At 39.3% G+C, this 15,227-nt stretch overlaps 1 protein-coding gene across 1 annotated transcript in view; it reads right to left on the reverse strand.

Moving 5' to 3' along the window:
* Positions 1 to 1,513, reverse strand: part of LOC125764191 (insulin gene enhancer protein isl-1) — a 29,147-nt gene extending 27,634 nt beyond the window's left edge. Inside the window, exon 1 of the mRNA XM_049428151.1 lies at positions 610 to 1,513. Coding sequence (XP_049284108.1) covers positions 610 to 754 — 145 coding nt within the window. The 5' untranslated portion in view covers positions 755 to 1,513. The remainder of the gene's footprint in view (positions 1 to 609) is intronic.
* Positions 1,514 to 15,227: the final 13,714 nt, after the last annotated feature.

A 15,227-nucleotide genomic window follows, 5' to 3' on the forward strand; every position in this document is an offset into this window, starting at 1 on the left:
CTGGTTCACAAATCTCGGTACACAGTTTGTATCCCTAAAATTTGCATCATTTATGTTTTAAATTTTGAAAACTTATTTTAATATTGAAAAAAATTGATATTAAATATTGAATTAATATTGAAAGAAATTACAAGAAACGAACAGTAATACAAAAAACAACGCTCGAAAAATGCCCGTTTTGCTATCCCATTAACACGTTTTGTATACAAATCATTCGAAAAAGCAAAAAATACACTTAAAAGAAATATTACATTAACTTCATTTTTCAGTTTAAAAATTTAAATTAAAAATTAATTTTCAATTTGGAATTTGTGCAATTTGCAATAAAATAGAAGCATCTTCCATTCCTTTGTTTTTTGCAAGTTATAAAATATACAAAATGCTTTATTTTATTTTGAGAAGTTAAATTATTAAAAATTCAAATTATTTTACTATTCTTTGTACAAATATTTTACAAAATATTCTAATGCTTTGCGCATTATAAACAAAAACACTACGCTTTACAGCTCTTTACTAGTTACATTGTAACATGTGCCTATCAGTGTATTACCATTATGCATGTCAAGTCATGATGTTAGATTACGGCAACTGGGCAATAATGTAACTTACTTGGGTGAATGTTTGGTCCATGGCAACTGCTGTCCAAAGCATCCAGGTGATGGTTCATTACCAGCGACGGTTGCACCAGTCCACCTCTATGATTGTGTAAGGGTAGTTGGTGTGCCAAGGGGCCACCGATCTCTGCCATTACCATATAGGATGATTTTGGTGGGAATGATGTTGAGCAGGACTTGTGTGGTACGAATGCGATGCCAATCAAGGTACCGCTCGATTCTGCCCCGTTCGTATATCTGCACTTGGTTTTTACCTAAGGCACACACTGAATGCTACTTTGGCGCGTTCCAGATCTTCGCAATTGTTGGCGATGTTTCTATTAAATTCCTGTTTGATGCTTTTGAAGCTGTCGCATTTTCTAGACAACTGTTACACTACGATCGTACGCACTGTTTAGAATTCGCAAACTGATTGCAATGCTTCATTCCAGAGCACTGGTACACACTAATATACACAATCCAGATTTATGGCGCCGCTAGTGTTGCACAGCATTCCAGCAAGGATTGCACAATTGGCAGAGAATAGCTTTGAATTTGCTTGGAAAAAATATTTCAGACCGCTTGCGATGATCACTTCTTCACATGTGAACGAACAGAAAACAACAAAATTTATTTTAAATAATTTAACTTATTGGTACAATTGTCACTAAAGTCACAGCACTGGTTTCGGATTTGCTTTAAAAAAAGCTTTCATTTAATGCTTGATGATTTTCTCTCGACGCTACTTTTTCGATAGAACTTTTTCAACTCTCACTCTCACATAAATCCTTGGGCTGTCGAGATATTCGGAAAATCTACGATGTGGAAAAACTGCTCGCACGCGGAGAACACGCACGCACGAACGCTGAACGAGAACTGAAAAGATATTTACAAGGTATGTATCTACGCACCTATATGTACGCAGCTTATGTATGCACAGTAGGCGATGAAGGACATAATTTGTAAATCAAATCGTTTCTTTCGGATCGATGCGTTGAAGCCTTAAAAATGGTTTAATTTTTTGTAGATTTTTGTATGAAATAGATTTTTTTGTTTAAAGTAAAAAATCTATAAACCAGGTCATTTTTCACACAACGTATAAGAAATATAATGGTATAAATTTTATACCAAAAATAGTTTGAACTTTAAACATTTTATCAGTTCAGAATTCCACAATTGAACCCAAAAAAAATGATGAAAATTTAAAATTAGTGTAAATAATTACCAAATCTTTTATTATTGACCCATTGTTCGTATTTTCGTTTTCCTATTCCGTTTTAGTAACGCTATTCGTGGAGGAACATTTTGGCTCCGCCCACTTTTTGTCGCGAACACAATTTACACTATGCGGTAAAATGGACAAATTTTTCCTGAATAAACACACTCGTTCATTCCAACGCATGAACGCGTGCGCAGGTTCATGCGCATTGCATGTAAACATTCGTGAATGTTGCAAATGTCGCCATTCGGGACGGAATTTCAACAAATCAAAAGATCTAGTCAAACTGAACATATTTCTGAATACGTTGAGGATGAAGGAATTGAAAAAGAAACACAACAACCGCTTTGTTGGCTCACAGGCAATTGTTGACAATTTCGAAAGAATGCGTCCCGCTCACGCGGATAACAAAGGAACCGTGGCCTGTGTCAGCAATTCAATGTTTAAATTATAATTTAGAATTGTCTATTGAAACCACGCACATTTAACAACATTTGAAAATGACGGCCATGATTGAACTGCGTCTGTTAAATTTGATGGGTTGATGCGAAGTTTTCGATCCACCCTAGCAGGTTGCCACACTTCCTCCCTTGCGTTGAGGTAAAACTTCGTTCAAACCTCATCCTGGCTTGAATAGGGCACCCCATCCTCTGGGGAGGTCATTGTACGTGATTTCACGTGTCCACACGGCGTAGCAGTTGTTGAAAACGGTATTTTGTCGCTTGGATTCGTTTGCGCAAGACTGCGTTCTTCGTAGTACCGCTGGTCGTGGCCCTGCTTCTGCTCTGTGCTACCGCCCCGTCGTGGTGCGTTACGGGTTCTTAAAGGATCACCTCCACCGTACGCCTTTACTGCACGGTTTCCACAAAGTTTTTTTTAATTTTCCTAATGGATATCGATTAGAGAAAACTCAACTGGCCCGGTTGGTCATGGACGATGAAATACGGAGGTTGCGTATTTCTAGTGTCTGTCGTTCCGACGCGCCTTAACCCCTTCCGCGTCGCAACGCCACTTACCTTTTCCTAGCGGTGTTTCGATTTTTATCCTCGGCACAGCGCGTTTTTGTCTCCGTTCCATTTTCTGCTACTTTCAGAATGGACCGATATTTTTCCTCCCCGTAATAGAATGTTTCAATGAAAATGGCATAGTCGAACGAGCTAGGAGTCATGGGTTCTATTTCACCGTGCGTCAACTACCGCTTAACATCCAGGAACGGAATAAACGTGATGTAAACGCGTGTATTACACAGACATGCCTTGCGAAGAACTTAAAGCTGAAGATGGTTTTTTCATCTTAAAGCACACAAGTAAAATATTGAACACTGAATGGAGTTCAGCAATGGATATAAACTAACAGTACATTTTCGTTTTCTTGTTAGCGAAACTGTGGCAAGCTTAAGTGGTAGTACTTTACACTTAATTGGTTCACATTTAATCATACTACGAAAACATTTAGCATTGTTCCACTTAAAAAAACTGTTTTATTCATTAGATATCATAAACTTATCATGAAAACATACTATTTCTAACTAACTATTTCACGAAAGTTGAAACTTATATTGAGAAGAAATAATATAAAATGCATATCTTTTCCATTAAAACTATTTATAACATGTCAAAAGTGTCGCCCATGTGATGTTTATCGTAATAAATCTTCACAAAATCAACTTAACCGTGTGAAGTATTCAAATGTGCAAGATACGAGATCAAAATTCCAAACATGAAAGTTTTTATGTGGTAAGAAACTTCTTTATTAGATCTAGATCTTATATTATTTTGTAAAACAATTTAATCCTGTCTTATTCACTAACCGTGACGTGATACATAAACTGGTTGATTTGAACTGTTGAACAATTGATTTAAGAAGAAAGAAATGCACATTCTCTACAAGATATTAAAATATACAATATACATATATATTCTACTAATCTTCAGTGAAGATTCATTCAATTCATGAGTCGATTCCAAAAAGATTCATGAATTCTCGAAGATTCATGAACCCTCGAAGATTCATGAGTCCTCAAAGAATCATGATGTTACGTATTCTTTAGGAATGTTGACTTAAATTTTAACCATATGGATGAAAATCGGTATGCATTTTTTATGAATTTTTTTCGCAGTTGGTTAGCAGGATGATCCGTCGAGAAAATCGGCAATTTACTTGATGCGGTAGTATAGTTGCGCCTTGCGTATAGCTTAAAAACAGTATGAACTAGTGTTGTCTAATATAGTCAACTATATTAGACAGATAGTGACTAATCTGCTGAAAAGAGTAATTCATATGAATCTTCAGTGATGAATCATTCAACTCATCAGTTAACTACAAAAACATTCATGAATCCTCGAAGATTCATGAATCTTTGAAATTCAAATTCAACATCATTCATTCAATTTATAAATTCATGAATCTGAATCAGATTCACTCCGTATTCTACTATAGTTTTTAAACTCTTAGATCAACAAAATCATAACACAAGTTCAGATGTTTTTATACAAAGATAAAAAAAAATCCAGCACAAACACTATTCTCTATTCTTTGTTCCTGTTGAAACAATGGTGTTTGTATTGATTCATTTTTGTAAGATATTCTTAACATACCAAAAATTATAACAAATCATACTAAGTTTATTGTTACTTAATACATGAAATAAGTCAAAACAGTACGGTAATTAAAATTTATTAAATACATAGGTGTTCCCGTGAAACGCGGTCACCAGAACCAATATCAAATATGTAATTAAATAGAAAAATGTAATCCATTAATACATAGTACTACAACTACTACTACTACTACTACTACTACTGTTACTACGTTCCCGTGTAACAATAAGACTTGAACTGATACATTAACTTTTTTAACGAGTTGTAACTCTTAAATAATTATTTCAACGATTTATTAAGGTTAGTTTTATATTACTTTTTATAAAATAAATTAAAAAAATTAAATTTCTTAGTAAATAACAAATAACATAGTTGTTTATTACATCGTTGTTAAAAAAATTCAAGAATATAATAGAAACCCTAACAGAACTCCTATTACTAAGTCATTCTTTTCCAATGACACCTGTTAAGAAGAAGTAGAGAAGAATAGTTGAATTATTAAATATTACTTTAAGCTTGAAAACAAAAAATATAAAACATTGTTCTTATAGGTATGCTATTACCATTTCGCAAGCAAACGCATTTGCCTATGTAAGAAAAGTTATCTTTCATAATGCTTTAACATTGAGAGAAAAAACAAAAATTCTCATAACCAAGGAAGTTATAAAAGTGACTTTGAATTGGTTGTTTCCTTCCGCTGCGCGACTTTTAGCCAAAGTCGGAAAAAATGGGACGTTTCCCATACTTCTTCGGTTGGAGATAGTAAAGCCAAAAGTGCCACAATGAAGAAAAGTTAGAACTGTTCCGGAACCGTAATCGCATTTTGGTGACAGAAAGCAGATTCAATGTAGTATACACACAGAACGGACATAAAAAAAATCAAACCGTGCACAGTCACTTTCCGCCATCTTTCTGGCGAGCGTTCGCGGGCGAGAACCGGGAAAAGAAAACTGTTTCACCAGTGTGTCCTGTCTGTGAACGCTGTTGTGGAAAATACCGTTCCCAGGACCACACACAATATGGCCATCCCTCTTCAAAAACCATGAGAGCGAAGCATTCAGAAAGTACTTGGGAAAAATGGAAAGTAGTTTGAAATTTGATTTATGTGGTCGGAGCTGGGTGGAATCAAAAAGAAAAGCTGCACACTTCACATTGGGGAAAAATGTCTTTCTTTATGCCTTCACCAAATGCCGATGATATCCGTTGTTCTCCTGCCGGGTGTTTTAAGGTGAAGAATTTAGTACGGCCGATAGTACAAACAAGATTGATTAGATGAGTTGCTGCGGTGCATCGGTCAGGTTTCTATTCATATACCCAATTAAAACGAGTGCTGTAATATCTATTATCTTGAGCGAACAGTGCATTGCTGGGATGCCATTGCATCATCATCCGTTGCTCGAACACGGCAGTTGCTTTGAGCACTTTAACTACCCGCAAATAAACAAACAATGCATCACCACCAAACGGGCGCTACAGATGGTTATGGACTGGTAAAGAAATTATGAAATTATAAACACTAAACAGAACGCGGACGGTAAACGTCGTGTGTGGTAAACCAAACCAAGGAATCTAAATGATGCGAGGGTAGATATGGGTTAAAGTGGCTTCAGTTTGGGTTATTTATCGTAAATTAACTGGAGCTCTAGAATGGTGGACAATTCCACCGAAACTTTAAATCAAAGATAATGCTAAACAAGCATAAAATCAATTTTTTTTAATTTTCTTTAAAACTCTCTTCTTTTAATATTTATTGATTTTATTGTCCAAAAAATGTTAGGATAAAAATATGCAACGATATTAGTCAATTTTGTAACAACGTTTAAGTCTCGTTGTCAAACAAAATCATGCAAATCAAATCTAATCGCATCAGAAAACTGTCTCTTACAATTTCATTTTCCTCTGCTCTTTGTTCCTGTTGAAACAATGGTGTTTGTATTGATTCGTTATCCACGAGACAGCTGCAATGAATTATGAACAACAATGAAGTATTGCGATAACTAAGAGGGAACATTTTAACGAGGAAAAATGACACAATCGGTAATCGGTTCTGAATCATTCCCCATACAAACGCTGATCAGACGGTTGCGAAGGTGTCGAGTCGGTCGACCGATCTCCTGACCCCAAAAACAGACATTCGCCAAACGCGAGTCCTACACTTTTATGTTTCAACACCACTTTTCCTGTTGCACACGCAACTTGTAGTGGAAACTCGGCGCAATCTCAACACCGAAATAGGGGTGCGCTGCGTCCCTGCAATACAAACGGTCGAAACGGCGGAACTGCAAATGCGCGATGTGCACCTTTAATGTGACGCCTTTAAAAAAGCATTAATGATTTGATTTATTGTTATGACCGTTCCATTTCGGTATGTTTTATACGCTTTTCTTCGATGAGTTTTCCGGCATCGATCATCGATGGATTGTGTTTTCTCTTTTTTATACTTCTAGCTGCCACTGTTAGTTTCATGCTTTTGTTTTGCCCCTTCATTTGACTGGCAGTGCTGGCAGGATGCAGCGAGCGTACAATAAACCCAGTGCCTTCGATGTGTCGTCCAGAGGTCAAATTAGGGGTTGACGGGGGTTGATTGTGGCTGTATATATGTGTGTGCACGTTTGAGTCTGGTAGGAAATACGATATTTGAGGTCCTTCAGCAATTGCACTCGCAGTATTTCGTTACGCTTGAACGTTAACAATGGGCAATGTTTGTTGTCGCTACATATGTCCAGATTTGTGGAACAAAAAAGATTGGATGGTAGGACAACAACTAAACAACAATAAGAGAAAAAAAATCGTGTAAAAATATGCCATTGTCACTTCCGACTTTCGGCCGGAAACTAATCGAGCGAGGTGCAATGTGCACCTTTATTGTCGACCATAATTAATCAATGTGTAACGTAATGCATCTGTACGAGTGTGTGTTGAGTCCCTAGCAATATGGGAAATATTTTTTTCTCTCTCTAAATTTATTACATGTATCGAAGGGTTGTTTCAAAGGAACAAACCGTTACTAACATCCTGGAGGTAACTGTAACATTCGATGGGGAATAAAATACATTACGTTATTGAAAGAGAATAAAGCATAACAGTGAAACGGTTTCGTAGCTATATCCTTTAGTTTAGCAACAAAATAAACCATTCAATTGTACTTCTTATCCTAAACTATCCTATTGCAATCAAGTACATACAACGAAGAAAGATAATCTTTGTTCGCTGTCTGTCGTACGATGTCTTCCGTAAGGATACGGCCCGTTTCTTGACCCAACTGCACCAACCGTCCAACCTGTTTCCTGTTCTACCTGTTCCGGCCCAACGGCTGGAAGTAGTATGTTTATGTTAAAAGTAAATATTATCATCGCATTAGTTGACGCTACCCAGACGATGACCCTGAACTGGCGGCGACATTGGCCATGTTCGGCGCAATTTGACTATCGGCGCTATCGTCCCAACACACTGAACCTAACCGGCTAACCGACAGCCCACTGCGATCATAGATATTTGCTGTGGGACAGGCGCCACATCAGGAACCAGCCGTGGTGAACCGGCACGGGACAGGATATCACATGCTGGGACCAATGCCCCGTAAGTCGTAAAGGTAAGAAGAGCGCACGAAAATGAATGCCAAAACACATTATTGCTGCTATTATTGTTACTGGCCAGGCATCGGTACTGTTAAGCCATCTTTATGGTATCCCTTCGGCCCATTGGCTTATCCTTAGCTGCATTTTTTTTTGCCCAAAAACCAAAATTGTTTGCTTGTGTTTGGTGTTCGGTTTTAACTAGGATTTGACGATTACTCGTTTTGGCTTTCTGAGTCCGGCTGTCCCTACCGAATCTGGCGGTAGAGCAAGAACGTTCTTCCGTTGATAAAGATGTCCCATATCGACCGTTCGAACGACTTCCTTCCTTATTTTGGTTGCGTCGGGAAGTATCCAATTTGCCGGTCAGACTCTGAGTGTATAAAGTTTTCAAGGGTCTTTATGACTTCATTTCGGAGAGCTTATTTCCTGCTCCGTTTGCAACTGTTTGTAGTGAGCCCGTGAGTGAGTTCCTGTTGTCGGCCTTTGGAAGTAGTTGGCACATATTTTATTACATGCTTTATCAAACAGCACGTTCGGTACATGATCGGACCGAAAAGCTTTCAAACCTTCCCTAGGCAAGGCTGATGCATTCCTGATAGCAAAGACACAGAAAACAGCAACGAGAATGATTCCGAATGGGAACACATTACAACGATGGCGCAGGAGCGTCATGACCTTTTTTTTTGGGTATTTGATGTTTCGAGTGGCTTAGCTGTCGATTCTTTAGCGTGACAATTTTAGGGTACATTCCCATCCGCAACCGAAAAGGCAACCACCGTCTGCGACCGATGCACATTGCAGCCCGATTTGCCCCGTCCATGGTGGGCGACTGTCTGACGGTTGAACATGACAACGTTTGACACTGACTCCGGGGCTTACGCATGAAGTGTGCTTCTCATGTATTCCTGTGGGAGCCAATCTGGTGCGGTACATTAAATTTTGACATACGTCAGCTTCTGTCCGTTTTTGTACCATTCTGGGATTTTTGGACCCCGTACCCGATATTCTATTACATTCATCTCTCATTCTCATTAGGCCGTATTGTGCGAAGGTGGTAAACATACAGTGCACCCCAGATTTTTGGGCCATATCTTCAGTTCATTCAAGTCGATATTTTAAATAGCTACCACGTTGATAATAAAGAATCAATTTTACTTTTTTTATTGTAAATAAGTGTTGAATGATGAAGTATATTCAAAATACAATCTTCGATCTTCTTATGAAACCGTCAAGTTTCTGCAGATAAAAGCTTATTTTTTCTATCCTTTCCAGCCCCTGACGATAACCAAAGCACACTAAAAATCCTATTTTGTTTGTTAGACCATTTCATTTTTGCTGGAGTCTGATTGGAACCAAACCCAAGTATTTAGACATTTTTTCATGTTCGTCCATTATTTATATTACCCAGTAAGTTAGATGTTAGGAAGAACGAACCCAAAAGTAGCTTTATTGCAAATAGCAACCAAAATAATTGTTTTTTATTTTATTCATATAGAACGGTCTGGCCGTATTGATGTCAAAATAATTGTTTATCTAAACATAATTCAAATTTTTCAAATAAAAAAGCAAAAAATAAGAGATGTTTTTCTGAAATTGTTTAACGTTCATAGATGGTCTTATTGCTATAACCATAACTATATATTCGAAATTATTTGAAGGATTGAAAGAAGAGTTGGGTCATTTAGTAAATATCACAAAATTTGATATAAGACAATTTTGCGAAAATTAAACAAGTAAATTACACATCTAAATACTACAAATTAAATAACATTTTTTTGCTTCTTCTAAAAACCTTTGTGTTTTGCTAGTCTTGTTTATTATGGGCAGATAATTCGTCCTTTTACCATTCTTTTCAAGTACAAATTAAATTTTTAATTCTATCTCTCTCTTGTCCTGGTCGTGCCGGTCATTTCTGGCTTACTAGACTTATTTTACCACGTAACCGGATAGTCAGCCATTGCTACCGAGAGCTACGGGTTTCATTATCTCCTATATAAATTCTACTCGTGCAGTAACGCAGCGTTACTGCAGTGTTGGTATAGTTGTTTTTCTAAGCCATTGTTGTAAAACTTTAATTTGCCCAATATGAAAGCTCAATCAACAAACCCTGCATGTTCGCTAGGATTGGTTTCGTTTTTTGGTTGTTGCACAGGTTCTAAGCCTACTTCAACTTATCAAAATGTGAATCGATACAGTCAAATGCTTAAAGCGATGGTTTACGGTAGGACGATGCTAAATATTCCGTAGTAGGCTGGCTCAACAAATGATACAAGTGGTGCGGTTTCCAGAGTGTGTTGGCCAAGTGAAAGTATTCAAGAAAGCAAAAGGAACAGCATTTTTCCACCAGAATATTATTTGGAAGCAATCACACGAAGATTTAACATTTTTGAGTTACTGAGCGGAATTGTAGAATGGTTGTGGCGCCGGTATCTACACCACAGGACCAGGGTTCCGATCCTATCCGGGCCAAAGGCCCGTACGCAGGACCGACAGTCTCGCTACGGGTAAATGAAGTCAAGGAAAGGCAGCAATGACAGGCCAAGACCTCTTGAAGTTGTAAGGAATTTTAAAAAGGAAGGAGAGTGAAATCAATACCAGGTGTTGCCTGTCCAGGACAAAAGCAGTAGCTGGTGAAGATGTTGATAATATTACTAGGATCGGGGAACCGGGCCACCGGGACGCAATTGACCACAGCCAATTTTGAAAAACAGCGAAAACATCCATTAATATAGTGAGTGAAACTGATCTCATGCGTTGTCGGTAAGGGTAAGGAATGTTGGAATTTCCTTAGACATGTTATTCAACAAGTTTCTATATTTTTTGGTTGTAGAAAACGGAATACATGTCTGCGCTACGAAAATATTCCTTTTCCGTGGTCGATCCTACAATGACACAACATTAAATCAGGATTGAAGAGACGTCCAGCGTGCCTCAATGGTAGTTTTCTCAGGCTTCTAACAAAATATTCCATACTTGAATTTTACCTATTTTGGCGATTGTATCAGAATTTTTGTGCGCAATTCTGACGGAGCCAAGTCCGTTGCGCAAATGGATAGTAAATTGGAAATTTTAAATGGTTGAAAAGATGCAATTCCACGATGGCCGGGTTGAAATTGGCCGTGACCAACTTTCGAATCAGCAAATAGAATGTATAATCGGATCGTTTCTTTTGGTTATAGCAGATGAAACACATATGATGTTCGAAGTAAATTGGCATATTCAGTCTGTAAGGCTGGATTTAACTGTAAGTGTCGTAGTATCGTCAAAGTTTACCGCTGTATGTACACAACACTGGTCAAGTATTGAAAACGCTGCCCTTGATGCTTAATAACTAACTAAGTACTTCGTTTGGGGAACTCGTTTGAGGTTAGAACCCAGGTAAATCCATGCCGATAACAGGTCGCAATGATATCCTTCTATATGTGACGAAAACTCAATAAAATCGGCATTACGTAGATCTCTTGCGTAGCCCTGTAACCGGGCCTATTAACTAGTATGTTGTAAATTTTAAAAACACTTTAATTTATTAGTAACGAGAGATTTCCTTATATACTTCTTAAATGTTCTTCCGAAAACATAATTATAATTTATTTTATTTTGCAATGTATTCTATACTAAAGACTATACTAAAGTATGAAAATGTTTTCTTATTATAATTTGACACTAATGATCAACAGTAAGATGACAAAAACGGTTAAAAGAAAACGTTCAGGCAAAACATCCAAAGTTCTAATTCCTTAATTCCGTGAGTCATGCAGTAAGCATGGAACTACAAAATGTTTGTCTCTTATCTACCTCAGACTGAAACAATCCGTCTGCGCGTTGGCGACAATTTAGATTCCTTTTCGAAAAAAAGGAACCATCGAAACGGACCGAGCGAAGTTGATTCTTCTTTTTTGTCCGGTGTACGTGCGATGCTCTTTGGGAGCTATCCATGCGTTCGGACATTTGAAGGAGATATCAAAAGGCGCTCGTAAAACTTTCGCTTTTGATGGTCCCTTAAGCCATTCGCTTGCCACGGACGGGCCAGGAACACCGTTTTAATCCGCCGATCCGCCACAAGCCAGCCAAACGAAACACACAAAAGTACAAAACGAAAACCGACCACCGCCGAAATTGCTGTCAAAAACCATCTCCACCAACCTGTAGGAAGATGTGGAATCTTCCCGTACCCGTACTTGGCCGGCAAGGTTTCGGCATTTGCCGCGTGTCGTAGTTGATAAGCTGACGACGTTTGTATGGTCCTGCGGGCGCCACGGTTGTACTGACTGCCGACAACGGTGACGATGAACACTGGCAGTAAAAGCGTCGGTCGGTGGATGCAGGGAACGGACACAAGAATGATGATAATAAAAAAGAGCAACACCAATACGGCCGATAGATGCGTAGGGTCCGACCGTGCGGCAAGTGTAGAAAGCGAATGGGTTGCGTTGATATTACCGTGATTACGATTATTTTGGGCGCCACTCTTTATCTAAGCGCAACGGCAAACGGATGAAACACATGCTGTCCACCTTAAGCAGGCCGGTAGTATGCGAAGAATGTGGCTGATCGTTCTGTTCGGTGGTGCTGTTCAGGTTAAGGAATGTCCGACCAGTGTTCCGACTGGTACGTCTCGAGACCACTGCCCGACATTACGTTGGACGTTAAGTCCGATTTATTGCCTATACCGGTGTAAGTTACTTAAACTGTCATTCGTTAAGGGGACAAATTGAACGCGATAGTTTTGACGTGCCATCGCCAGCAATGGTGGTAAAGCAAAAGTTTACAGCAAAATTTTGCCTTAACAGCTAATCGTGGCCATAACATGCGTATAGTAAAACTTTCGTTACATTTGCTTTAGCAAAAAAAAACAGGAAATATATGAACCAAAAGTATACTCCGCTAGTGGAATCAATGACAGTTTCCATACATCAGGATACGTTTACATGGTGGATGAGCTCAGGGATGGCGGCGCCGGGCAACGTGAAAACTACTTCACTTCAAAGTGAAGGCAAAGCACTTGAACATCATGCCGCGATGTATGACACAATGCGTCTGCTTTGACAGTGGCAATTGGTTTGTTCGGTTGGTTCCCTCAACAACAAGAGGCCGGGACGTTCACCCAGCCGAAACATTGATCTAGTCACCAAAAAGGACATCCTCACTCGCGAACATACATGGGGCGGGATCGATACAAGAATGCATGTTTAAATAAGCGGCAGCCGGCTTCCTAGTGCAGCTGTGCGCACACACAGACACGACTGGCGGGATGGATCGGGGCTACTTAACCGATCCGTACTACACAGCTCATAACTCGTGTTGCTATCTTTCCTCCATACCATTTGTTATGCGCTTCTTAAGGCAATGCGGCGTGATCGGCTTGAACATGTTAAGTGGCTTAACTTCCTCACGGTACTTTGTTCGATCCTTTTTTTACGATACTGTCGGCACCGTTTGTTTCTGTGGTGAATTCAACCATCAAGGACACATTTTTTTATGTCAGGGACACGTTTTTTATGATGCGTATAGTAGACTGCTAGAAATGCATTAGAATTTTTGGTATAGTAAAAATGCAGCAAGGATAATATATGTTTTCAATAAACGCCTTCTTACATACGCTACTTCAGATAACCCAATTGTTTTGATTTCACTAAGCAATGAAATAATCTTATTTTTCCATTGCGTTTAATATTGTCATGTCATTATTTGCGCCTGCTCCTGTAGACACCATATTTATATACGATCGATACAAAAGCTATCCGATTACAATTGGCTTGGGATCGTGTTACACTTTTCAAAAACCTTCCTGGCGGTGGAATGTTTGTTTGATGTACCCGCGCTTCTCCCGCATTATCAGTTTATCACAACCCTTAACGAGTCTATCAAACTCACCGGTTGGTAGCGCTTTCGCCAAAAACACACAACCCTCACACTTTGAATCCGTCCCAGTATGGTCAGTCGTGATGCTATCAGTTGAGTATTTACCTCGAGTTCATTAAACGCTCATCTGCTACGGTTAGAACCCTCCAACATGGACAGTAGCGCATTTCACGCATTATCCCTGGTGGACTACAAAAACATCGGACATCTGAAGCATACCCTTCGGTTGACCCCTTTCGATGTGCGCTTTGCAGCTTGCAACTGCACCTTTTGCTTCTGTGGATCGAACGCAGGAACGTGTAGGTTGCTTAACACAAATGCTCGTGGATGGACATTTTTACACTGACCCGGGTGCATCCTTAACGTAGAATTGGTGTTCTAACCGGAAAGCTGATTTATTTTACGACTATGACCGTCGGGGGAATACAGCAGGCAACGCATCCCTAGCGGTCAGCCATCAGCCAAGTACACGACACACTTTACAGCGTCTAACAGCTCAGCCGATACATTAGAAGGCTCGTGCCGTCTGATCACATTGATGCCCTTCGTCGAAGGAAAAGTGACCTCATGTCATTATCAGTGACATGAAATGCTGCGTTCCGGGTTTTCACTTCGCTTAAACCGTTCATGTTTATCATGGGTGAGTTTTACATGTTTATCTGGCCTGCTTTTTGCTTGACCATTTGTCCTGGTATGCTTTTTAACTTAAAAGACTTGTCTTTTCTAACAAAAAGCTGCTCGAAAAAGACGAAGTAATTCTGATGTCTTTCAGAACAGTTCTTGAGGCATCCAAAGGTGAAAACTAGCTCAGTAACTTCAACCATAGCTTTGATATGAAAACGTATCATCAATATATTCTGATTTGCTCAACTTGTACAAGATATTCACTCTAACTAATTATAAACTAAGGATTCACCCTACTCGCCATGTAACCTGGAACAAAATTGTGGTTATTATCAGAAGTCATGATCACGATGCTATTAGTTGTAGCTCTACATGCGATTGTCTCACTGTACTAACCTACCCCCCGAAAATTTTTACCCCCAAACAAAGCAGGGACTGATGGACTCAGTCCCATCCGATGTAGGGAGCGCGTAGGGTGTGTTATTGTCACTCCAAAAAAAACACCCGCCACGCGATCTACTCTGTAGATAGATGACTTTCAACTCGTGCTAACTAATGCCACCCTCCGACTCTCGTACGGATCGTAATAGCAGGGTTTTGTTGCGTGCCATGTTTCCGGAACCTTTTGTTCGACGACCTTACCTTGCGAGTTCTTGCCCTTGCGCAACTGACGCCACATGCGGCACTGGGCTTGGCCGGAACATCACGTCATCAGGACAATCTGGCAGTGCCCAGCCACGTTTCACTGCTT

This window comes from Anopheles funestus, chromosome 2RL, assembly GCF_943734845.2.
Source record: "Anopheles funestus chromosome 2RL, idAnoFuneDA-416_04, whole genome shotgun sequence".
Lineage (NCBI taxonomy): Eukaryota > Metazoa > Arthropoda > Insecta > Diptera > Culicidae > Anopheles > Anopheles funestus.